Raw genomic sequence first — 26,479 nt, forward strand, 5'->3', positions numbered from 1 at the left:
GCGCACATCGCTCCAGGAGGTCTTCCCCATGCTCACACAGCTTCAGGGGGCACACATCTGACTGTCCTCCTCTCCCCAGCTCACACAGCGTCAGGAGGCAGCAATCCTTCTCCCATGCTTCACACAGCGTCGGGAGGCACACATCTGACTGTCCTCCTCTCCCCAGCTCACACAGCGTCAGGAGGCAGCAATCAATAGACTTCCTTTGGACAAATTATAGAGTCCTTAATTTCCTCATTCCGAACAGCTGAAGGTCTTTCAACTTCCTTGAGCCGTCCTGGCTACCTTTTCAGCCGACACCCTATAGTAATTGGTGAATTTTCTAAACCAGGTGGAAATGTATCTCCTGTCTGTGACTACATCCACAGATTTACCTGACTTCCTGTCACAATATATATATATATATATATATATATATATATATATATAATAAAAAAGTTTATTTTTTAAATTTTTTTTTATTATTACTTTTTTCACCACTCTATTTGTCAGTTGGATGTGCTAGCAGCTTGTTATTATTTTATTCTTAGATTAGCGTGATGTTTTCGCACTTTTTTTCTGTATATATATATATAATGACAGGTCTAATAATTATAACAGGTCAGGGGATGGTTGGAGACATATATATATATATACAGTACTGTGCAAAAGTTTCATGCAGGTGTGAGAAAATACTGTAAATTAAGAATGCTTTTAAGAATATATATTTTAATTGTTTATTTTATTTTTATCAAGTTACAAAAATGCAAAGTGAGCAAACAAAGGACAATTTTTTAAGAATTTATACATAGATAATTTATTGAATTTGATTTTTATTTTTATTTTTATTTTTTTGTAGTGGCTGCTGTTCTAGTTACGTGTTTTTTATTTTATTGGAAATTGAGCACTACGTTTATTTCTGTGCTTTGGCATTGGCGCTGGGTGGATGCATTAATTGATTTCATTGATTGGTGTGTCTTTCTATTCTAAAATTTATGGAATGCCTTGTAAAAATAAATAATCTGTTTTTTTATTGGCATAGGAAAATTATAATGACAGGTCTATGAATTATAACAGGTCAGAGGATGGTTGGAGATATATGTGTATATATATATACAGTACTGTGCAAACGTTTCATGCAGGTGTGAGAAAATGCTGTAAATTAAGAATGCTTTTAAGAATATATATTTTAATTGTTTATTTTTTATTCAATTTACAAAATGCAAATTGAGCAAACAAAGGACACATTTTTGAGAATTTATACATAGATAATTTATTGAATTTGATATTTTTTTTTTATAGTGGCTGCTGTTCTAGTTACGTGTTTGTTCTTTTATTTGAAATTGAGCACCACGTTTATTTCTGTGCTTTGGCATTGGCGCATGGTGGATGCATTAATTGATTTCATTGATTGGTGTGTCTTTCTACTTTATAATTTATTGAATGCCTTGTACAAATAAATAATTAATCTGTTTTTTTATTGGCATAGGAAAAGCAATATATATTACTCCTGAGGAAGCTGTATTCACAGTGAAACATGTTGAGAAAGATTGCATAAATCTGGAATAATTTCTTGCCATACATGCAGAGATCAACTGTATATGTAGTAAATTGCATTTTTAAATTTTTCTAATAAAATGTTGGAATTTTATATAAAAACATTGATTGTGTTTTATGCACCCTAAAAACCCTATGATATCTCCAGCATCAAGCCAGCATCAGTTCTTACACTTGCACACTTTGTACACTTGCATAAAGTCAGGGGTTTTGTAGGATTAGCGTCAGATTTATGATTAGCCAATTATACCAAGCAGGTGCTAATGATCATCAATTTCATATGTAGGTTGAAACACCGTCATTTACCCGAAACAGAAACAGCTCTGTAGGTGGCTTAAAACTGGGTGAGGAACAGCCAAACTCTGCTAATAAGGTGAGGTTCATATCACAGGTCCTACACCATGCCAAGACTGAGCACAGCAACAAGACACAAGGGAGTTATACTGCATCAGCAAGGTCTCTCCCAGGCAAAGATTTTAAAGCAGGCTGGGGGTTCAAGATGTGCCTTTCAATCTCTTTTGAAAAAGCACATGTTGAGGACTGTAGACGCAGTGGTCGGGTAACCTTGAGGAGCGTAGACGCAGTGGTCAACCAAGGAAACTTAATGCAGCAGATGAAAGACACATCGTACTTACCTCCCTTCCACATCGGACGATCTCCAGCAGTGCCATCAGCACAGAACTGGTGGAAACCAGTGGGACCCAGGTACACCCATCTACTGTCTGGAGAAGTCTGGCCAGAAGTGGTCTTCATAGATGAATTGCAGCCAAAAGGCCTCCAATGTGGAAACAAGGATATGCGACTTAACTATGCAGGAAAACATAGGAACTGGGGGGGGGGGGGGGGGGCAGAAAAAAGTAGCAGATGCTCTGGACTGACGAGTCAAAATGTGAAAGGCAGCTTGTTCGGGGAAGGGCTGAAAAGTTGTACAATGAGTGACTGCAGCCAACTGTGAAGCAAGGTGGAGGTTCCATGCAAGGAACTGCAAATGTAGTTGGAGATTTGGTCAGAATCAGTGGTGTCCCCAATGCTGAGAAATACCGGCAGATACTTATCCATCATGCCATACTATCAGGGAGGCATGTGATTGGCCCCAAATTTATGCTGCAGCAGGACAATGACTCCAAACATACAGCCAATGTCATTAAGTACTATCTTCAGTGTGAAGAAGAACAAGGAGTCCTGATGTCATCATCATGGAGTCTGTCTGGGATGACATGAAGAGACAGAAGGATTTGAGGCAGCCGACATCAAAGGGAGATCTGTGCTTAGTTCTCCGAAATGTACATAGAACAACCTTCCTGCCGAGTTCCAAAAACTGGGTGCAAGTCTACCTAGAAGAATTGATGCTGGTTTGAAGGCAAAGGTGGGTCACTGGATTTGGATTTCTCTTCTGTTAATTTACTTTCTATTTTGTTAATTAATCAAAAATAAACTATTAACACTTCTGTTTCTGAAAGCATTCTTTATTTACAGCATTAGAATAACACCTGCCTAAAACTTTTGCACAGTAGCTTATATATCTACACAGTATCTGACAAAAGTGAGTACACCCCTCACATTTTTGAAAATATTTTATTCTATCTTTTCATGTAACAATACTGAAGAATTTACACTTTGCTACAATGTAAAGTAGTGAGTGTACAGCTTGTATAACAGTGTAAATTTGCTGTCCCCTCAAAGTAACTCAACACACAGCCATTAATGTCTAAACTGTTGGCAACAAACGTGAGTACACCCCTAAGTGGAAATGTCCAAACTGGACCCAGTTAGCCATTTTACCTCCCCGGTGTCATGTGACTCGTTAGTGTTACAAGGTCTGAGGTGTGAATGGGGAGCAGGTGTGTTATATTTGGTGTTATCGCTCTCACTCTCTCATACTGGTCACTGGAAGTTCAACATGGCACCTCAAGGCAAAGAACTCTCTGAGGATCTGAAAAAATAATTGTTGCTCTACATAAAGATGACCTAGGCTGTAAGAAGATTGCCAAGACCCTGAAACTGAGCTGCAGCACGGTGGCCAAGACCATACAGCGGTTTAACAGGACAGGTTCCACTTAGAACAGGCCTCGCCATTGTCGACCAAAGAAGTTGAGTGCACGTGCTCAGCGTCATATCCAGAGGTTGTCTTTGGGAAATAGATGTATGAGTGCTGCCAGCATTGCTGCAGAGGTTGAAGGGGTGGGGGGGTCATCCTGTCAGTGCTCAGACCATACGCTGCACACTGCATCAAATTGGTCTGCATGGCTGTCATCCCAAAAGGAAGACTCTTCTAAAGATGATGCACAAGAAAACCGCAAACAGTTTGCTGAATACAAGCAGACTAAGGACATAGATTACTGGAACCATCTCCTGTGGTCTGATGAGACCAAGATAAACTTATTTGGTTCAGATGATGTCAACCGTGTGTGGTGGCAACCAGGTGAGGAGTACAAAGACAAGTGTGTCTTGCCTACAGTCAAGCATGGTTGAGGGAGTGTCACGATCTAGAGCTGTATGAGTGCTGCCGGCACTGGGGAGCTACAGTTCATTGAGGGAACCATGAATGCCAACATGTACTGTGACATACTGAAGCAGAGCATGATCCCTTTGGAGACTGGGCAACAGGGCAGTATTCCACATGATAACGACCCCAAACACCTCCAAGACGACCACTGCCTTGCTAAAGAAGCTGAGGGTAAAGCTGATGGGCTGGCCAAGCATGTCTCCAGACCTAAACCCTATTGAGCATCTGTGGGGCATCCTCAAACAGAAGATGGAGGAGCGCAAGGTCTCCAACATCCACCAGCTCTGTGATGTCATCATGGAGGAGTGGAAGAGGACTCCAGTGACAACCTGTGAAGCTCTGGTGAACTCCATGCCCAAGAGAGTTAAGGCAGTGCTGGAAAATATTGGTGGCCTCACAAAATATTGACACTTTGGGCCCATTGTTAACATTGTCACTTAGGGGTGTACTCACTTTTGTTGCCAGCGGTTTAGACATTAATGGCTGTGTGTTGAGTTATTTTGAGGGGACAGCAAATTTACACTGTTATACAAGCTGTACACTCACTACTTTACATTGTAGCAAAGTGTCATTTCTTCAGTGTTGTCACATGAAAAGATAGAATAAAATATTTACAGAAATGTGAGGGGTGTACTTACTTTTGTGAGATACTGTATATACCATAAGGACTACTAAAGAGCTAAAATATGTAAACAGCAAACTTACTTCATCTGCTTTACAATGGTGCTCTTCCCGGACTCACCAGCTCCTGTAAGCACACAGAATATTGAAAACGGTCAGCTGTATCAGTTATTCCATACAAATAATACATAACTTTTATTAAATATATTTTACACTTTTGTATGATTTGACATCTGAAAGGAGAATGTGTCTTCACATGACATTTGATGTTGATCTGCATACATTTTTTCACACATGATGAACGCTGGTTGGCCATCTATCCCCGTTTGCCAGGAACTGTCCCCAGTTTAACGATCTGTCCCCTGCAAATAAACATCCCCAGCATTGTAGTCTTCCATTATCTTGCATTGCTTGGTGCCAATGTTAAAGATGGTGCCAGGGAGAATTGCAGGTGCCCTGTGCCAGGACAAGGTCATCCAGAGCCCAGGACAAGCAAGCCAAACTGCAACCCCCTAAGATGTATGAGCATTATGTGTTAGCAAAAATCCGCCCCCCCCCCCCCCCCGAAAGAAAATTGGGCACTAATCAGCATTCTTACCCCCTAAGAATAAATTCCCCCTCCTCCCAGAACAAATCCCCCTCCCAGCACAGTTCTTTGCCCCCCCCCATCCTCTCTCCCAGCTCAAATCCTTGCTCTCCCCAAAATTCCCACAGCACACCCCCCCCCCCCCCAAAAATCACCTCTCCTAGCCACGAATCCTCTATTCAAATTTCCCCTATGTACACCCCCACACTCCAAATCCCCCCTCCTAGCACAGAACTTCCCTCCGTGTGCAAATCTTCCCCCGACTCCAAAACCCCCCACCTAGCACAAATCCCCCCCCCCAAATTGCCCCTCCTAGCACAAAACCCCCCTCCCAGCCCAAACCCTCTCTCTCCCCAATCCCCCCAGCACACAACCCCCCCCTCCCCCCAAAAAAACAAAACAAAAAAAAAAACACTTCTCTGAGCACAAATCCCCTACTCAAATTCCCCTAGCAGAAATCCCCCCCAATCATCCCTACTGGCAAAAATCCCCCCCCCCCCAAAAAATAAAAAAAGATGTCCCCTCCCCCTCTACAATATCACCTCTTCTAGCACGAGCACCCCAAATCCTCCCACCTAGCACAAATCCCCCATTCTCTCTCCCAACACAAATCCCCCCAAATCACGTTTCCTAGCACCCTTCCCCCCAAACTTCCCCTCCTAGAACAATTCTTACCCCCTGCTACCACCCACATTAATTCCCCCACCCAACACAGATCCCCTCCCCCCAGTCTCCTTGTGGTGCACTCCTTCCCCCCATCTCACAAGATACAGTGCCCAGGGAAGCCACCCCTCCTGCCCACCCCTTGTCTCGGCCCTGCAGGTGCCACCCCAATATGGTGCTGTTGTGGCACGTTGTGGCTGATTGGTATTTGTCTCCTGGCTATTGCTTTCCACCTTCCCATTAGATCGGTGTCTGGATTAATGTAGTGCACCGTGCTAGAAGTCACCTTTCCTAGCACCCCCCCCCCAATTTCCCTCTCCTAGAACAATTCTTACCCCCTTCTGCCCCCTAACATATAAAAGAATATGTTATGTGGAGTAAATAGATACCTAACATATCCCGCTTTAAAATTGCGCACGCTCATGGGATGGTGACAAACTACAGTACTTAAAAATCTCCATAGGGGGGCGCTTTAAACATTTTTACAGGTTACCAGTTTAGAGTTACAGAGGAGGTCGGGTGCTAGAATTATTGCTCCCACTATAATGTTTGCGGGATCTCCTCACAGGTGTGGCATGAACACTGTTTACATATGCATGCGTGATCTACGTATGCGTTTGCCTCTGCACGCGGGCACAGAGGGGTCGGTAGCACACAATTGGCCAGAAAGGGATCACTTTGACACAGTTAGTAAGAAAGAGATTACTTTAACGCAGTTGGCCAGATAGGGGTTCATTTTGACGCAGTTGGCTAGAGAGGGATCGCTTTGATGCATTTGGCAGGCTTGAACATAAACTGAACAAAATTATAAACGCAACACTTTTGTTTTTGCCCCCATTTTTCATGAGCTGAACCCAAAGATCTAAAACTTTTTCTATGTACACAAAAGGCCGATTTCTCCCAAATATTGTTCACAAATCCGTCTAAATCTGTGTTAGTGAGCGCTTCTCCTTTGCCGAGATAATCCATCCACCTCACAGGTGCAGCATATCAAGATGCTGATTAGACAGCATGATTATTGCACAGGTGTGCCTTAGGCTTCCCACAATAAAAGACCACTCTAAAATGTGCAGTTTTATCACACAGCACAATGCCACAGATGTCCCAAGTTTTGAGGGAGCGTGCGATTGGCATGCTGACTGCAGGAATGTCCACCAGAGCTGTTGCCAGTGAATTGAATGTTCATTTCTCTACCATAAGCCGTCTCCAAAGGCGTTTCAGAGAATTTGGCAGTACATCCAACCGGCCTCACAACCACAGACCATGTGTAACCACACCAGCCCAGGACCTCCACATCCAGCATCTTCACCTCCAAGATCGTCTGAGACCGGCCACCCGGACAGCTGCTGCAACAATCAGTTTGCATAACCAAAGAATTTCTGCACAAACTGTCAGAAACCGTCTCAGGGAAGCTCATCTGCATGCTCATCGTTCTCATCGGGGTCTCCACCTGACTGCAGTTTGCCGTTGTAACCGACTTGAGTGGGTAAATGCTCACATTCGATGGCGTCTGGCACTTTGAGATCTTTGAGTTTAGTTCATGAAAAATGGGAGCAAAAACAAGTGTTGCCTTTATAATTTTGTTCAGTATATATTGCAATGTATGTGAACTAAGAACTCTTAGTTTTTTTTGTAACTGCTTGCTAGAAATATGTATTGTATAGCAGTGTGAGTGTACAGAGTGATCGAGACAGCAGAGCATCGAGTATTCCTTGTGACGCAGCGTCGGGAGGAGAGGTCCTGCCTATGGATGGACATTCACATGTGGACCAATGGAAGGGGCATTCTTCCCACTGACCACCAATGGAACGTACATTCTTCCCACTGACCACCAATGGAAGGGACATTCTTCCCTCTGACCACCAATGGAAGGGACATTCTTCCCACTGACCACCAATGTAAGGGACATTCTTCCCACTTACCACCAATGTAAGGGACATTCTTCCCACTTACCACCAATGTAAGGGGCATTCTTCCCACTTACCACCAATGTAAGGGACATTCTTCCCACTTACCACCAATGGAAGGGACATTCTTCCCACTGACCAGCAATGGACGGGACATTCTTCCCACTGACCACCAATGGAAGGGACATTCTTCCCACTGACCACCAATGGAAGGGACATTCTTCCCACTGACCACCAATGTAAGGGGCATTCTTCCCACTGACCACCAATGTAAGGGACATTCTTCCCACTTACCACCAATGTAAGGGACATTCTTCCCACTTACCACCAATGTAAGGGGCATTCTCCCCACTTACCACCAATGTAAGGGACATTCTTCCCACTTACCACCAATGGAAGGGACATTCTTCCCACTGACCACCAATGGAAGGGACATTCTTCCCACTGACCACCAATGTAAGGGACATTTTTCCCACTGACCTCCAATGTAAGGGACATTCTTCCCACTGACCATCAATGGAAGGAAAATTCTTCCCACTGACCACCAATGGTAGGAGCATTCTTCCCAACTTCTCGGATAGACAGACAGACAGACGTAAACTGTTTGGATTTGAGCACAGATGTCCATCTCTGTTGACTGCTGCATGGACCAGAAACAATGGGGAGATCTATTTATTTCATAGGTTTGCTGGTATACACCTTTCTAACATAGATAGTATTGTCATACATGCCCCCTAGAATAGTTGCATCAGTAGTGTTTATTCATAGTGGACATCAGGAAGGATGGGCATACCTACAATTCTAAAAAACGATGTTCCTCAGAACAGATTATACCCAATAACTATAATATCTGAGAGTGTATATCACCGTACTTTCCATACTGAGATGTGTCCAGTTGGGATTAGGCCCCTGACCTTGCGCTCAAGGTGTTCACTATAAGCTTCTCCTCCCAAGGGCAGAGCAGGTTTAATGGGATAGAAGAGCTATAGCTGGATCAGCGCATTCATCTCCCAGAACTGGTAATGTCCCTTTATAGTAACTGCTGTTACCTGGCCAGAGTTAGAACTACAAGTGAACAGATTGTGCACACACCTATATATAAATACATATAGGGCAGTGCAGTGGTGTAGTGGCTAGCCCCTTCATCTAGCAGCAAAATGGTCGCTGGTCCGATTTCCAACCACGGCAATACCTGCCTGGAGTTTGCATGTTCTCCCTTTGCCTGTGTGGGTTTCCTCTCACACTCCAAAGACACGCTGGGCGGTTATTTATTTTCATTTGTTCCTGTCTAAATTGGCCCCACCATGTGTATGTATGAGTGTGAGTTAGAGACCTTGGATTGTAAACTCCTTGAGGGTAGGGACTGATGTGAATGTATACTATATATGTAAAGTGCTGCATAAATTGGCAGCGATATATAAGTACCTACAATAAATAAATAAATAAATAAATAAATAAAAGAAATAAATATATATTTACCTCCACAATGAAGTATACTGACACACTAAACGTTGAATTGTGTGTTAAGTTGTCCATATCTATTACAACAGCCATTCTCAACCAGGGTTCCTGAAGAAGTTGTTTGGGGTTCTTTGAGCTGTGGCTGATTGATCTCCTACCTTCCCACTGACCACCAATCTAAGGAGCATTCTTCCCACTGACCACCAATCTAAGGAGCATTCTTCCCACTGACCACCAATCTAAGGGGCATTCTTCCCACTGACCACCAATTGAAGGGACATTCTTCCCACTGACTACCAATGTAAGGAGCATTCTTCCCACTGACCACCAATGTAAGGGACATTCTTCTCAATATATTGATTTTAGCAGGGGTTCCCTTAAGACCTGCAAACAATTTCAAGGGTTCCTCTGTGGTAAAAGGGTTAGCATGGCTGTATTACAAAATAACATTATTTTATAACAATACTTTTTTTTTTTAAATCCGAATGAACAGGAAAAATGGGTTTGAAGTAGTGATTGTAATGTATGATCAGCTTGGGACATTTGTCACTACTTAAATATATAATCTCCTTTGGATTTATCAACAACAATGTGCAAGGGCCTGCTTAAATAATCCATCCAATTTACATGTAATCAAGTAGACCCTCATAGTACATCAGCCTCACATGTCAGGACTCCACCATGATTTATTTTTCCTAAATATGGAGAATTTTTTGGGGGGAAATATAAATCCAAGATTTGTCACAGTAGCTGAGAAATTCTGCTAAGGACGGATAATTACTCCTCTAATCAATTTATCAGATAACATATAATTCAGTTTGCCAGCAAACATATATGGGCGTATTTATAAAAACAATATGCATAGCTGTTTGTCCATTGAATCTGCTTGTAAATTCATTCATTAGGAATGGGGCAAAATTGAATGATCTCAGACTATTTTTTCTGCACATTGGAATGTGCGAATGGGAAAAATATTGCATTATGGCCACTAGATGGAGCAAAAGGAGCTTACTGATTTTCTATGATGCTCAGCGCCATCTAGTGGTAACAAAGCTGTATTTTCCCCATTTGCACATTTGATCTGCAGAGAAAATAGCCTGAGAATATTTGATTTTGCCCCATTTGCACAAATCAAGTTTACAGGTTAAATGGACCAACGGCAAATTTTTTTTAATGAATTCCCCCCTTAATGTACATGTTTAATTAGCATAGCTGTTTGTCCATTGAATCTGCTTGTAAATTCATTCATTAGGAATGGGGCAAAATCGAATGATCTCTGCACATTGAATGTAGGAATTGCAAAAATATTGCATTATGGCCACTAGATGGAGCAAAAGGAGCTTACTGATTTTCTATCATAGTCAGCGCCATCTAGTGGCCACAAAGCTGTATTTTCCCCATTTGCACATTTGATCTGCAGAGAAAATAGCCTGAGAATATTTTATTTTGCCTCATTTGCACAAATCAAGTTTACAGGTTAAATTGACCAACGGCAATTTTTTATTAATGAATTCCCCCCTTAATGTACATGTTTAATTAGCATAGCTGTTTGTCCATTGAATCTGCTTGTAAATTCATTCATTAGGAATGGGGCAAAATCGAATGATCTCAGACTATTTTTTCTGCACAATAAAATGTGCGATTGGGAAAAATATTGCATTATGGCAAATAGATGGAGCAAAAAAGAGCTTACTGATTTTCTATCATAGTCAGCGCCATCTAGTGGCCACAAAGCTGTATTTTCCCCATTTGCACACTTGATCTGCAAAGAAAATAGCCTGAGAATATTTGATTTTGCCCCATTTGCACAAATCATGTTTACAGGTTAAATGGACCAACAGCAAATTTTTTTTAATGAATTCACCCCTTAATGTATATGTATGTTGAAGTGTTTTTCTTTGACAGTAATTAAAAAGGTTCACATAACTAAATTAGCGTTTGGGAGCTCAGTTAAGAATTGACTTTTGTGGGGGTGGGATGGGGGAAGTAGTTACCCAATTTTAATAAATGTCTAAAGTCTTCTAGATATCGATACTCGTAACTGAGAGTCTGTTTCTGTCTGTGGCCATAAATCCGCCATCATTACCGTCTGCTGTTATTTCAGCTACCAAATGGCATTAACATTAATACTATCAGATTACCGTCCTCAAGGTGCCAGTTCCCTAACATTGAAATGGAAGAGATGTGTCTGCCCTTAATCTGTTAGTAAACCTTCGAGGGATTATCGTTCTAACCCAGATCTCAGACCGGCTACAGGAGACATCACTGCCTTTTCTATTAGGTGATGCAATGCAGTGAAAGTGTCCGGCTGGAAATGTCCATCTGCTTTTTTTATGTTCTAAACGCTGATTTTTATTTGGAAGCAAAGAACAAAAAAAAAAAAAAAAAACCTTTTGATCATATATATAAACATTCAGCTAATTCCTTGAAGGATTTAAGAATTGTGCTGCTTGACTCGATCTCAGCGGTGTAGGACATGGCCCCCTTCAAGGACAAGTAGTGCTTTAAGTGTATATGAACATGGCCTCTCAGGGTGGTTCCTGGCTATAGAAACCTCATAGGGGATTCACATTGGTCCTACAGCTTGTGAACATGGCTCCTCAGGGCGGCTCCTGGCTATAGAAACCTCATAGGGGATTCACATTAGTCCTACAGCTTGTGAACATGGCCCCTCAGAATGGCTCCTGGCTATAGAAACCCCATAGGGGATTCACATTGGTCCTACAGCTTGTGAACATGGCTCCTCAGGGCGGCTCCTGGCTATAGAAACCTCATAGGGGATTCACATTAGTCCTACAGCTTGTGAACATGGCCCCTAAGGGTGGGTCCTGGCTATAGAAACCTCATAGGGGATTCACATTGGTCCTACAGCTTGTGAACATGGCTCCTCAGGGTGGCTCCTGGCTATAGAAACCTCATAGGGGATTCACATTGGTCCTACAGCTTGTGAACATGGCCCCTAAGGGTGGGTCCTGGCTATAGAAACCTCATAGGGGATTCCCATTAGTCCTACAGCTTGTGAACATGGCCCCTCAGAATGGCTCCTGGCTATAGAAACCCCATAGGGGATTCACATTGGTCCTACAGCTTGTGAACATGGCCCCTCAGGGTGGCTCCTGGCTATAGAAACCTCAAAGGGGATTCCCATTGGTTCTACAGCTTGTGAACATGGCTCCTCAGGGCGGCTCCTGGCTATAGAAACCTCATAGGGGATTCCCATTAGTCCTACAGCTTGTGAACATGGCCCCTCAGATTGGCTCCTGGCTATAGAAACCCCATAGAGGATTCACATTGGTCCTACAGCTTGTGAACATGGCCCCTAAGGGTGGGTCCTGGCTATAGAAACCTCATAGGGAATTCACATTGGTCCTACAGCTTGTGAACATGGCCTCTCAGGGTGGCTCTTGGATATAGAAACCTCATAGTGGATTCCCATTGGTCCTACAGCTTGTGAACATGGCCCCTCAGGGTGGCTCCTGGCTATAAAAACCTCATAGGGGATTCACATTAGTCCTACAGCTTGTGAACATGGCCCCTCAGGGTGGCTCCTGGCAATAAAAACCTCATAGTAGATTCACATTGGTCCTACAGCTTGTAAACATGGCCCTTCAGGGTGGCTCCTGGCTATAAAAACCTCATAGGGGATTCATATTGGTCCTACAGCTTGTGAACATGGCCCCTCAGGGTGGCTCCTGGCTATAGAAACCTCAAAGGGGATTCCCATTGGTTCTACAGCTTGTGAACATGGCCCCTAAGGGTGGGTCCTGGCTATAGAAACCTCATAGGGGATTCACATTGGTCCTACAGCTTGTGAACATGGCCCCTCAGGGTGGCTCCTGGCTATAGAAACCTCATAGGGATTCACATTAGTCCTACAGCTTGTGAACATTGCCCCTCAGGGTGGTTCCTGGCTATAGAAACCTCATAATAGATTCACATTGGTCCTACAGCTTGTGAACATGGCCCCTCAGGGTGGCTCCTGGCTATAGAAACCTCATAGGGGATTCACATTAGTCCTACAGCTTGTGAACATGGCCCTTCATGGTGGCTCCTGGCTATAAAAACCTCATAGGGGATTCACATTAGTCCTACAGCTTGTGAATATGGCCCCTCAGGGTGGCTCCTGGCTAGAGAAACCTCATAGGGGATTCACATTGGTCGTACAGCTTGTTGGTAGGTCCATCCCTTCCATAAAGGGGCCAGGAGGACACTTTCACTGCATAGCTTTTCCTTGGGATGACCCTGCTGGTCCCTCTACAGCAGCACGGGCAACATATTTCCCCGAGGCACAAGCCAATAATATTTACATGGCATGCTGGGACAGCAGGGTCCTAACTGTGTGAAGGGCCCCCATTGTAAAACCAGTACTGGGCCCACTGCCTCTCTAAGCCCCACTCAAAGGCAATTCCTCAAGTGATATAGAATATTTACTTTTATATCAATCTTTTAGAGGTTCCCCAATCATCTACTGCTATATCTGCCCAAATGTATATGCCAAATGCTATGGCTGCCTTCACAAATCACAGTAGTTGCATGGTCTGCTATTGCAACATACACAAAGCACATAAAGGGGGCCCCATAGTAAACGCATGGTCTGCCATTGCTACATACACAATGCACATAAAGGGTGCCTCGTAGTAATTGCATCGACATGTACAAAGAACATAAAGTGGGCCTCATAGTAGTTGCATGGTCTGCCATTGCTACATACACAAAGCACATAAAGCGGGCCCCATAGTAGTTGCATGGTCTGCTATGGCTACATACACAAAGCACATAAAGTGGGCCTTATAGTAGTTGCATGGTCTGCCATTGCTACATACACAAAGCACATAAAGCGGGCCCCATAGTAGTTGCATGGTCTGCTATGGCTACATACACAAAGCACATAAAGGGGGCCCCATAGTAGTTGCATGGTCTGCTATTGCAACATACACAAAGCACATAAAGGGGGCCCCATAGCAGATGCATGGTCTGCCATTGCTATTTACCCACAAAGAACATAAAGGGAGCCCCATAGTAGTTGCATGGTCTGCCATTGCTTCATACACAAAGAACATAAAGCAGGCCCCACAGTAGATGCATGGTCTGCCATTGCTACATACACAAAGGACATAAAGGGGGCCTCATAGTAGTTGCATGGTCTCTTATTGCTACATACACAAAGCACATAAAGGGGGCCTCATAGTAGTTGCATGGTCTGCCATTGCAACATGTACAAAGGACATAAAGGGGCCCCCATAGTAGTTGCATGGTCTGTCGTTGCTACATACACAAAGCACATAAAGGGGGCCCCATAGTAGACGCATGGTCTGACATTGCTACATACACAAAGAACATAAAGGGGGCTCCATAGTAGTTGCATTATCTGTCTTTGCTACATACACAAAGAGCATAAAGGGGTCCCCATATTTCTTTTAATAACACAAACTATTTCCTACATGCAGGGTATTTTCTACAAGAAGAATAAATAGTTTTTTTAGAATTGTTTTTGTGCCATACTATGAATTCTGCAGAGGAGGTTTTTTTTTTTTTTTTTTTTTCCCTCAACTGCAATAGGAAAACAAAAAGTTGAAATTTGATTGGCTGCATCTGCATTCCCCATACTTTCCCTCCACCATTGACCATAAAAAGGCCGTGCTTTTCGAGGTCCATTGAAACCTTTTGGAATGACTGGTTGTTGCTACAATGACCAATTGAGCCTTCACTCACCCAATTTCACTAATCTTTATTTTACCAGAATGATAGATTTGTTTTACAGATTATTTTTATCCCATGTGTTCAATGCTGTCTATATTGATGATAATTTTATTTGTCCCCAGGTTTGTTTGGGATTTTCAGCATCAATATTTCCTTTATCATCCATTTCTGTGTCTTACCCAGTAGGAGCAGTTTGACAGTCCTGGCATCCTTCTCTGCATCTTCCTTCAGTTTCTTCTCTAGTTCTCGGGAATGCTTTTCCTCGGCGCTGGCCCCGGCTCCCATCTTCCTGTATCCCAAGAGGGGGAGTACGACGCACCAAGGACTTTCCTCCGGATAAAGATGGGCAGCCCTCCTTAAGGGGGACGGGAGTTGCAGTTAGGGAACTGCCTGTCTGACTACCACTAGGGCTACCGGAGGAATGAGTCCTGCCCTTCTCCCAAATCTCATCTTCTCTAATTCCCACCAGGATTTTACAGCCACAGGTGGTCACATGTCCCAGTCCGGCCTATGGGAGCCAAGGACAGGTAAGGGGGCTCGATAAGGTGTGGGTGTTGCTGAGCTCAGCTGAAGTGTCTAACCCCGGACAGATAGATATCCTGATCCAGCGAAGAGGTTTATCTTAATACTCTGTATACGCTGAGTCCAGGAGACTTACACTGAGCCATCTGCACCCTGCACTCACCAACACCTCCGAAAATACTGACATGAGGAAGAAAGGAAAACATTTTATTCCACGGCTGATCCAATAAACGAGTGGAGAATGTTCACTCATCTTTGTAATAAAGTGAAGCTGTCATCCAATCATGTGCAAGCCAAATTTCTGTCTCTTTAAATTCTATTGCACATGATAGGGAGATTCAAGTGAACGCAGGGTCACCGTATTTACTATGCAAAGCAGACATTCCATATCTTTTTCGTAAATCAACTCTAGACATGTGCGGTTCGATTTGTTCCGAATAAATATTCGGACAAATTTTTTGCTATTTGGAGATTCAGATATATCCAAATACCCGAATTGCAGTGTAAACTACATTTACCGAATGCTCCGAATAACGAAACAAAATTTGTCCGAATTTCGGAAATTCGAATTGAAATTCGAATCAAATTCCAGTCAAATTCAAACTGTAATCAAAGACTGTATGTGTTATTAGAGTACCATTTCTAAATAATGCTGTTTCTGTTAAGCCAAAGATGATTTAAAGCGTAACTCCATCGTATATTTAAGCATAAGATTGGGTTCCTAGTACACATCATCCTCAGGCTAGCCAATCCTGAGAAAGTAAACGCTATACAGGTATGGAGGCCTCCAATGAGAGAAGTCAGAGTTTTTCTATGGCTGGCAGAATATTATTGGCATGCCATCAAGCCCTTTGCTCTGCCTCAGTTCCAAAGTTCCTACTCGGGTAAGCCAGTGGGGAAGAAGGGGCGGGGCCTTACTTCTTGAAGCAGCAGTCAGTGTTGGCTCCTTTGTTCGCCATTGCCTACGTCTCTCTTTAATTTTGGCTGAGAACCAATGCAGGTCTCAGGGCCTAGGGGCCATATTCTCGCAAGTACAAGAAGACCAGGTGATGGGCATCTCAGGAGGAACCCTGAAAACTGCAGCTTCATTGCACTAGAACTGCTGACCTTTGTGTGGGCAGTCACTGAACACTTTGAATAAATGACAGGAGCCAAGTTCGAGGTTTTGACTAATATCAATTTATTGATAAATCTCCAAAAAGATAAACTTTGCACTTTAGAGCAATGTTGGGCAGTCCATCTGGCAAAGTTTAACTTCTCCTTATTACTCTTGAATAAAAAAAAAAAGCAACCCATACCTTGTGATGGTACCTGCTAGCCTCCAATGAGAGAAGTCAGAGTTTTTCTGGGGCTGGCAGAATATTATTGGCATGTCATCAAGCCCTTTGCTTTGCCTCAGTTCCAGAGTTCCTACTCGGGCTAAGCCAGGGGGGGGATCTTACTTCTTGAAGCAGCAGTCAGTGTTGGCTCCTTTGTGACGGTCATCTCAGGAGGAACCCTGCAAGCTACAGCTCAATTACACTACTGAACACTTTGTTGAATAAATGACAGGAGCCAAGTTCGAGGTTTTGACTAATATCAATTTATTGATAAATCTCCAAAAAGCTAAACTTTGCACTTTAGAGCAATGTTGGGCAGTCCATCTGGCAAAGTTTAACTTCTCCTTATTACTCTTGAAGAAGCAAAAAAGCAACCCATACCTTGTGATGGTACCTGCTAGCCAGGCCTTTCTGAGACATGGATGAAAAAGCTGAAGAGATAGACATTCTTTCTTGACTGAAGGAAGGCCCAAGAGTAGGACTCAGGTGTGCCTCATACAAATACTGGAAGAGTATAATTGGGCAGGGACACAGAGAGAGAATTCAGTGGTTGTGGGTGGTTATAGCGGTGGCCTAGTCATAAAGAAAGATCAAGAACATTATCAGAAACCAAGAAACTTCTGAGCAAATGGTCTCATCTTGTCCTCAGGGATTGTATATTGTACCACAGAATGTTTCCCATGACTTGGTAGGTTGTACTGTCAAGTAGGGATGATCGAACGGTTCGAGTCGACCATCGGTTCGACCCGAACATTGACTGTTCGAGGCTCGGCTGAATTCCGAACTTTTTGTTGAAAAAGTTCGGAATTCGGCAACCAGAACCGACCAAAATGCAATGGGACAGGAACTGGGCTTTAAAAGCCCGTGATTGGACCAGAACCATCAGTAAAAGCCAATTGAGGGGGCAGGAGAATGCTAGGAATGTGATTGAAGTGACTAGGGGGTCCAGAGGCCAATCATTAGTGAATGCGCCCCCCAGTATATAAGATAGCCCCACCAAATTCCTAGCATTGTAATACAGGGACATGGAAGAGAGTGGAAACAGTTCTGTTAATTTTGCTTCAAAAGTGTCATTTAGCTATTATTAGTGTGAGGAAAGGGATATCTAGTGTAGTTAGGGTGCTATTTTCCACTATAGTTAGATTTAATAATCTAGTTTCTGTAGGGAAAGTGTTTATTGTAAGGGGACCGTAGTGTAGTGTAGGGTTAACTGACTCTGGCTGCTATGGCAGGGTGACAAAACCCTTCCATTTCAGGGTGACCGCTATAGAGAAAAGATCGTTTGTATTAGAACACTTATAGAACCGTGATATGGCTTCGCCCCTGTCACCCTGCTTTTTGCTGCAGGCGTTTATAGGGCTTTTTTGAGGACATGTTTGGAGTCAGGCATGACATCTGAACTTCTGTGTAGGGGGTATATATACACACACACATGTATGTATATATACACATACACACATATAGGTGTGAAAGTAGCAGAACACTATGCTTGCGCTAATGAAATAATTAACAGGCATATGGCTCCGCTCCTATCACACCTATATATGTATATGTGTATAAATACATATAAGTGTGTGTGTGTGTATATACCCCTATACAGAATTTCAGATGTTTTGCCTGCCTCCAAAGACCCCAAAAAAATGCCCAAAAAAATGCCCAAAAAAACGCCTGCTGCAAAAACACACCTGGGCGTTTTTGTAGCTGGTGTTTTTTTGGGCGTCTTTGGAGGCAGGCAAAACATCTGAACTTCTGTATAGGGGTATATATACACACACACTTATATGTATTTATACACATACAAATATATAGGTGTGATAGCAGAGAAGCCATATAGGTGTTAATTATTTCATTAGCGCAAGCATAGGGTTCTGCTACTTTCACACCTATATATATGTATGTGTATATATACATACATGTGTGTGTGTATATATACCCCTACACAGAAGTTCTGATGTTATGCCTGCCTCCAAAGACCCCCAAAAAATGCCCAAAAAAATGCTTGCTACAAAACCGGCAAGGTGTGAAAATAGCGGAGCCATATCCCTGTTCTATATTAATTCTAATACAAACAAACTTTTTTTTTTCTGGTTCTGGACATGCTACAGAGCTGAAACTTCACAGGTACACTTTTAAGACCCACCAGACACTAAATCCAAAGAAATCTCATTTTTTTTTTCAATAATTTTTTCAATAATTGGCTCTCTATCAAAAATGACAATTTTTTAAGAACTTTTTTTTGTGTGATTAATAGTCCCTGGGGCATGACCCAGAACCCTAGGCACTTTTTAGGGGCATTTATTGGGTTTTAGGGCTTCAAAATGGTGTTTTTTGATTACCGAAGTTCGGGTCCCATTGATTTCTATGGGGTTCCGAAATCCGGGCCGAACTTTTGGGAGGTTCGGGTGTTCTGGTCGAACCGAACTTTTCAAAAGTTCGATCATTCCTACTGTCAAGTGCCCTGACTTTCCCTGTGGCCAAAGAGAATCCAGATGGATGCTGGACACTGGAGTGTCCACAAAATGTTCACTTCATTCAATAGACCAACCATGTGGGTGGGTTTGTTCCAATTGGTTATACACAAGTCTTCCAACATTCAGTGTCGAAGGGGGCTGAGGCACAAATTCCATAACTGCCTTGGCACAAATCTGCCCTATCCTCAACTTTATTACATTCAAAATGTCAGAAGAGGAATGCCACCAGGTTCTAGTTATGGTGGACCACTTTAAGTTTAAGTTTGTGGTGGCAGTACCAACCCACAACCAGACCACCAAGACCCCCACCCATATGGCGTGGAAGCACTTCTGCCTTCCTTATGGCTCTCTGGATAGGGTAGATTCAGACCTGGGACCCTTTAAAAAGCAAGTTCTTACCAAAATAGTGGCACTTACTAGGCATTAAGAATCTGTCCACTACCCCATACCACTCATAAGGCAGCGGGACATGTGAAAGGTTTAATCACACCCCAATACAACATCCAAGAAGCTAAGCTCTTGAGAAACAAAGTAATGGACCCATTACTTAGCCAAAGTGATCTGGAAATGCAAGCATACAGTATATTACTCAACAGGGCACACACCCAACCATGTTATGTTTGCTGTACGAGTTATAAAAAAGCTCCACACACTTATTAAAAAAATTGAAAGAATACAACACAACTATGACTCCACCAAACCGTTGTCCATCAAAACTCAGTGATTGATAAGGAGTGTTTCAGAGAACCAACCAAGAAGCCAATGGTGACCCTGAAGAAGTTGCAGAGACTCAGACAGTAGCGGAGCCAGAGGGCTAGCTGGGGTGGCAATTGCCACCCCAGACGAAGTCCTTGCCACCCCTGTTGCCACCCCACTGAAAACATTACACTGTTTTTAAAGTGGCAGCCGGTGTGTTGGGAGCGCTATCCATGCGTCCGGCCCCCTAATCTGCATGCGAGACGCATGGAGTTCAATGGGATTTTTTTTTGTCACCTGATTAGAGCCAGAGGCTCTAATAGGCTTCAAAAGAGGGTGGACCCGGGGCGCAAAGCAGTGCGCCCCGAACCCACCTATTGTGTGACAATAGCGAATGAAAATTCGCTATTGTCACACGGATCCTCCTCCTGGCCAATCAGGAAGCCGGTCTGAGAACCGCTCCTGATTGGCCGAAAGGCGAACGCATGCCATTCGCGAGCCGCCGAGGAGGAGGCGGGAGGACTCGAGGAGACGCAGGGGGACTGAGGAGAAGCGGCGGCTGCAGGTAAGTCTCTCTGCATTGATGGGGGCACGGCACGCTGGTCACTGCATTGATGGGGGCACGGCACGTTGGTCACTGCATTGAAGGGGGCACGGCACGTTGGTCACTGCATTGATGGAGGCACTTTGTATATTGACCCCCCAAAATAATACCTTGCCACCCCTGTTTTAAAAGTCTAGCTCCGCCACTGGACTCAGAGAAACTGCCCATGGGACACCAATAATCTGAATGCTGCACAGAGCAGGGAATTATGGGAGAGTGACAAGGCCAATGCTGGAAAATGCCCACATCATATCTCTTGAGAGCTGTGAAAAGGCCCAAGGGAGAGACAGTAAGAAGAAAGGTTCTTTTGGCTGGTGAGAGGAAAGTTGGACTTCTTGGTTTTTGCACAGAATGCGATATGTGGTGGAGAGCCAGGACTGCTCATCACTCTGTGAAGCATGGTGAGGATGTGGGGGTTCTTTTCATCAATAGGAACAGGGAAGCTGGTTGGATTTTATGGAAGAATGGTAGAACCATATACAGGTCTGGTCCAATCTGAAGGAGCTTGGGGCGGAGGGTCACCTTTGAGCAGCTCAGTGTCTCCAACACAGACACAGCTATCCCGAAGAGCCAGAATATCTGTCCTACCAAAGTCCAGAGCACAATCCAGCTGCCCATCTGTGGAAGGACATAGGCATTGCTGCTTGCCAAGAGTCACTATAAGGTCTGACAGAGCTAAAAAAAATGTCTAAACCTGATAAAAATAAATGAGTGCAGAGAAATCTCTCCATTGTGGGAGGGGCAGAGACACAAACTACTGCAGGGAAATCTCACCATTGTGGGAGGGGCAGAGACACAAACTACTGCAGGGAAATCTCACTATTGTGGGAGGGGCAGAGACACAAACTACTGTAGGGAAATCCCACCATTGTGGGAGGGGCAGAGACACAAACTACTGCAGAGAAATCTCTCCATTGCGGGAGGGGTAGAGACACAAACTACTGCAGGAAATCTCACTATTGTGGGAGGGGCAGAGACATATACTACTGTAGGAAACCTTACCATAGTGGGAGGGGCAGGGACACAAACTATGGCAGGGAAATCTCACCATTTTGGGAGGGGCAGAGACACAAACTACTGCAGAGAAATCTCACCATTGTGGGAGGGGCAGAGACACAAACTATGGCAGGGAAATCTCACCATTTTGGGAGGGGCAGAGACACAAACTACTGCAGCCAAATCTCACCATTGTGGGAGGGACAGACACAAACTACTGCAGGAAACTCCCCATTGTGGGAGGGGCAAAGACACAAACTACTGCAGAGAAATCTCTCCATTGCGGGAGGGGCAGAGACACAAACTACGGCAGGAAATCTCCCCATTGTGGGAGGGGCAAAGACACAAACTACTGCAGAGAAATCTCTCCATTGCGGGAGGGGCAGAGACACAAACTACGGCAGGAAATCTCACCATTGTGGGAGGGGCAGAGACACAAACTACTGCAGGAAAACTCCCCATTTTGGGAGGGGCAGAGACACAAACTACTGCAGGAAACTCCCCATTGTGGGAGGGGCAGAGACACAAACTACTGCAGAGAAATCTCACCATTGTGGGAGGGGCAGAGACACAAACTATGGCAGAGAAATCTCACCATTTTGGGAGGGGCAGAGACACAAACTACTGCAGGAAAATCTCATCATTGTGGGAGGGGCAGAGACACAAACTATTGCAGCCAAATCCCAGCATTGTGGGAGGGGCAGAGACACAAACAACTGCAGGGAAATCCCACCATTGTGGGAGGGGCAGAGACATAAACTACTGCAGGAAATCTCACCATTGTGGGAGGGGCAGAGACACAAACTATTGCAGCCAAATCCCAGCATTGTGGGAGGGGCAGAGACACAAACTACTGCAGGAAATCTCCCCATTGTGGGAGGAGCAGAGACACAAACTACTGCAGGAAATCTCACCATTGTGGGAGGGGCAGAAAAAGAAAATACTGTGGGGACGAAAGAAGCCCAGCACCCAAGTATACATAAAAATCTAAAATTGTACATTAAATATTTTATGTGAAATAGCTGTTATCCATGAGGTTAATCTAATTTAAAGTGGTTACAGATTCTTCTAATAAATATATATGTTTTATGAATAAACAGACATATATATATATAAAACTGAATTTTAAATATTATTCTGAAGAAGCTGCCAAAACTATTTTATGTTTTGGATATGAAGCTAAAGACTGACCATGAAAGGTTTGCTGTACTTTCTTGAAATGTACATTTGTCGGATGGCTGAACCCCCAGCTCTGATTATCTCTTGTGTTAGATAATTTAATGGAAATATATGTCACACTTTGTATAAAATGAAGAGAATCATTTTATAAATCTCACCACAGCCATAAACACAACCTTTAGCAGGTCAGATCATTACTGTAATTACCAGTTCGCCACTAGATGGCAGCAAAATGCTACTTTTAGGTGCTTTGTTAGGTTTTGGTAAATTTTCCTTTCATGAAAAGACATTCAAGTTCTGCTAATAAATCCTAATAAAAAACCTAGAAACATGAAACTGAGATTGCATAGGAAGGGGGAGAAATAACCCCTTTTTTAAATGTTACCCTCACACATTGTCTCCTAATTATTATTACTTGCAATCCAAACATATTTGCTGATTCATAGAGTGTTACCTTATGGAAGAGGCCGTGTAATTAGCTGTAATTATAAATAATTGTAGCTAATGGATTTAGAAAAGCACACCATAATAATTCTGACTATTTAAAGTGGACTTGTCAGCAACTTTACACGTCTCCATGAATAAATTCCTGACATGTCACAATATACAGCAGCAATATCATTTATAAGAGCAACTTCAGCTCTGGAAGGTTTTACCCCCCTTCCTCATCAGGCCATTTTTTTTGCGATACGGCACTGCGTTACTTTAATTGACAATTGCGCAGTGGTGCGACACTGTACCACAAACAGAGCTTTCTTCTGGTGGTATTTGATCACCTGTGCGGTTTTCATTTTTTGCGCTATAAACAAAAAAAGACCCAAAATTTTGAAAAAAATAAATAAACATTTTTTATTTTCTGCTATAAAAATCTCCAATAAAAAAAAATGTAAAACAATCAAATTTATTCACAAATTAACTTCTTTATGACCGCCTGCCGCAGTTATACTGCCTGTGCGAACCGCGGTAACTATACATCGGTCGCGCACAGGAGGGTAGGGGGCGAGCGCACGCCGCCAGTGGTGAGCTCCCGCCCATGCTCGTCAGCGGGGAAGCCGGTGCAGCGGGCAGGCGGCTCCAATTGCATGAACGCGTGAAGCTTGAAAATAGTTCGGGAGCTTCTTTGGCGCATTCGTTGTGCATAGGGCAACTAATTCAAGCGCCTGATGTGTGGAAAGGCATTAAAAAAAAAATGGCGCCTGATGTGCGGGATGTGTGGAAAGGCGTTAAAAAAATAAAAAGGCACCTGATGTGCGGAAAGACGTTAAAAAAACAAAACAACACACGTGGGAACGCGCGTTTCTGCTAGAAGAAGTGAGAATCCGGCCTTTAGCTGAATGGACTGTCCTACGCTGTCGCGCTAAAAATGTGCAAAAAAAATAAGCACTAGAAATGTGAATAAGCGCGCGGCGTAGGTGTGAATGGGGCCTTATAGTCTGCGATTGTTCCGTCCGAGCCGGAATCACGTCATTAAATCCATTAAAAATGAAAAAGACGTTTATGCGTAATCACGCCTCATAGAATAAAAGAAGCCGTGAACCCGAGCGCGGCGAGGTCAGCCCTCCGAGCACGCACAGGTTTAACATCTGGCAACTATGTAACCCTGACATGATCGAACTTCTTCCCCTTCACAATGCTCACTCCGCCCCCCCCCCCCAAATTTCCTGCGTCAGGCAATGTATAAACCACCAACCGCCAAATTCGGTATTAATGAGCCCCCCCCCCCCCCCCCCCCCGGGAAATGGATAAAAGAAGAAGTAAAACTTTAATAAAGTAGATGTAAGCCCAAAATTGATGACATTCGGGTCAAATATTTATAGCAGAGAATCTGACATTCACCAAACATTTGCTGCAGGTGAATCCTCCGGGTGCAGGTGTTTTAACCACTTCCCGACCGCCCGCCGCAGTTACACTGAGGCAGGGCGGCCCTCCTGCGCGAAATGACATAGGTATACGTTGGTCGCGCGCCATTTGGGGCAGCGGGGAATCCGATGCACAGGGCATGCAGCTCTGATTGCCGCCTGACACCCGCGATCGCTCCCCGCTGAGAGAGAAGGAAGTTCGGCTGTTGTAATCGTTTTTAAGTTATATATCTAGTATCCCTAGTTCCTTATTAGCAAGCGCTATTCAATCCCAATTACTCTGGGGTTTATATACACGCGCATGCCTAGTGCTGATTACTGAGTGCAAGGAGCCTCCATTTGCACAGTTGTATTTAGTTAGCAAAGCCGCTATAACAGGACAGTGGAGGTAAGATTATGAAATCGAGGTTTTTAATACGATGTCTATCCGACTTGATATCTATTTCTGGGATTACAGTTGGGCTTTACCGGCCGCCCTCCCCAGCACCCACTCATATAACAGAGCATTATCTGGGCGTAGGCTTCATTTGCCAGCGAGCAAGGACTGCATTCAGGACCGCTGATGGGGGGGCACCAGTCTTCCTGTAGGGGGCCCAGGCACACAGGAGGGGGGGGGGGGCAACAGCACGGGGGGATCGGTGCAGTCGGGCAGGGGAGCAATTACAGAAGGAAGCCCTATGTGGCTCCATGCAGCAGTTGAAAGCCAGTTTCTCCCCCTCCTACCATAGGGTGACCAGATGTCCCCAGTTTCCGGGGACAGTCCACGCACTGAGGACACTGTCCCCGGACCAAGTCTGTCCCCGGTTTTGTCCCCGGCAGGGGCGGCTCTAGGTGGGTGCTTGGGTGTGCTTAAGCACCCCCCAAAATTCTTTAAGCACCCCCATAGCAATCCCAAAATTCAGATGCTACAATTTGTGTACGTTGTTCACCCCTGAACACTGCACTCTGTACATTTCACACCCCTGAAAACTGCACTCTGTACATTTCACACCCCTGAACTCTGCACTCTGTACATAGCACACCCCTGAACTCTGCACTCTGTACATAGCACACCCCTGAACACTGCACCCTGTACATAGCACACCCCTGAACTCTGCACTCTGTACATAGCAAACCCCTGAACTCTGCACTCTTTACATAGCACACTCCTGAACACTGCACCCTGTACAAAGCACACCGCTGAATTTTGCACTCTGTACATAGCACATCCCTGAACTCTGCACTCTGTACATAGCACACCCCTGAGCACTGCACCCTGTGCATAGCACACCCCTGAACTCTGCACTCTGTACATAGCAAACCCCTGAACTCTGCACTCTGTACATAGCACACCCCTGAACTCTGCACTCTGTACATAGCACACTCCTGAACTCTGCACTCTGTACATAGCACACCCCTGAACTCTGCACTCTGTACATAGCACACCCCTGAACTCTGCACTCTGTACATAGCACACCCCTGAACTCTGCACTCTGTACATAGCACACCCCTGAACACTGCACCCTGTACATAGCGCACCCCTGAACACTGCACCCTGTACATAGCACACCCCTGAACACTGCACCCTGTACATAGCGCACCCCTGAACACTGCACCCTGTACATAGCGCACCCCTCAACTCTGCACTCTGTACATAGCGCAACCCTGAACTCTGCACTCTGTACATAGAACACCCCTGAACACTGCACCCTGTACATAGCGCACCCCTGAACACTGCACCCTGTACATAGCACACCCCTGAACTCTGCACTCTGTACATAGCACACCCCTGAACTCTGCACTCTGTACATAGCACACCCCTGAACTCTGCACTCTGTACATAGCGCACCCCTGAACTCTGCACTCTGTACATA

General features: G+C 44.3%; 1 protein-coding gene across 1 annotated transcript in view; it reads right to left on the reverse strand.

Annotated features, from left to right (window-relative positions):
- GNAT1 (G protein subunit alpha transducin 1) overlaps nt 1-15,571 on the reverse strand; it is a 29,590-nt gene extending 14,019 nt beyond the window's left edge. The window contains exons 1-2 of the mRNA XM_082265175.1: nt 15,160-15,571; nt 4,748-4,790 (exon numbers count right to left, since the gene is read on the reverse strand). Of these exons, the coding sequence (XP_082121301.1) occupies nt 4,748-4,790; nt 15,160-15,265 (149 nt within the window). The 5' untranslated portion in view covers nt 15,266-15,571. The remainder of the gene's footprint in view (nt 1-4,747; nt 4,791-15,159) is intronic.
- Nucleotides 15,572-26,479: the final 10,908 nt, after the last annotated feature.

This window comes from Pelophylax lessonae (genome assembly GCF_965119305.1).
Source record: "Pelophylax lessonae genome assembly, chromosome: 8".
Taxonomy (NCBI): Eukaryota; Metazoa; Chordata; class Amphibia; order Anura; family Ranidae; genus Pelophylax; species Pelophylax lessonae.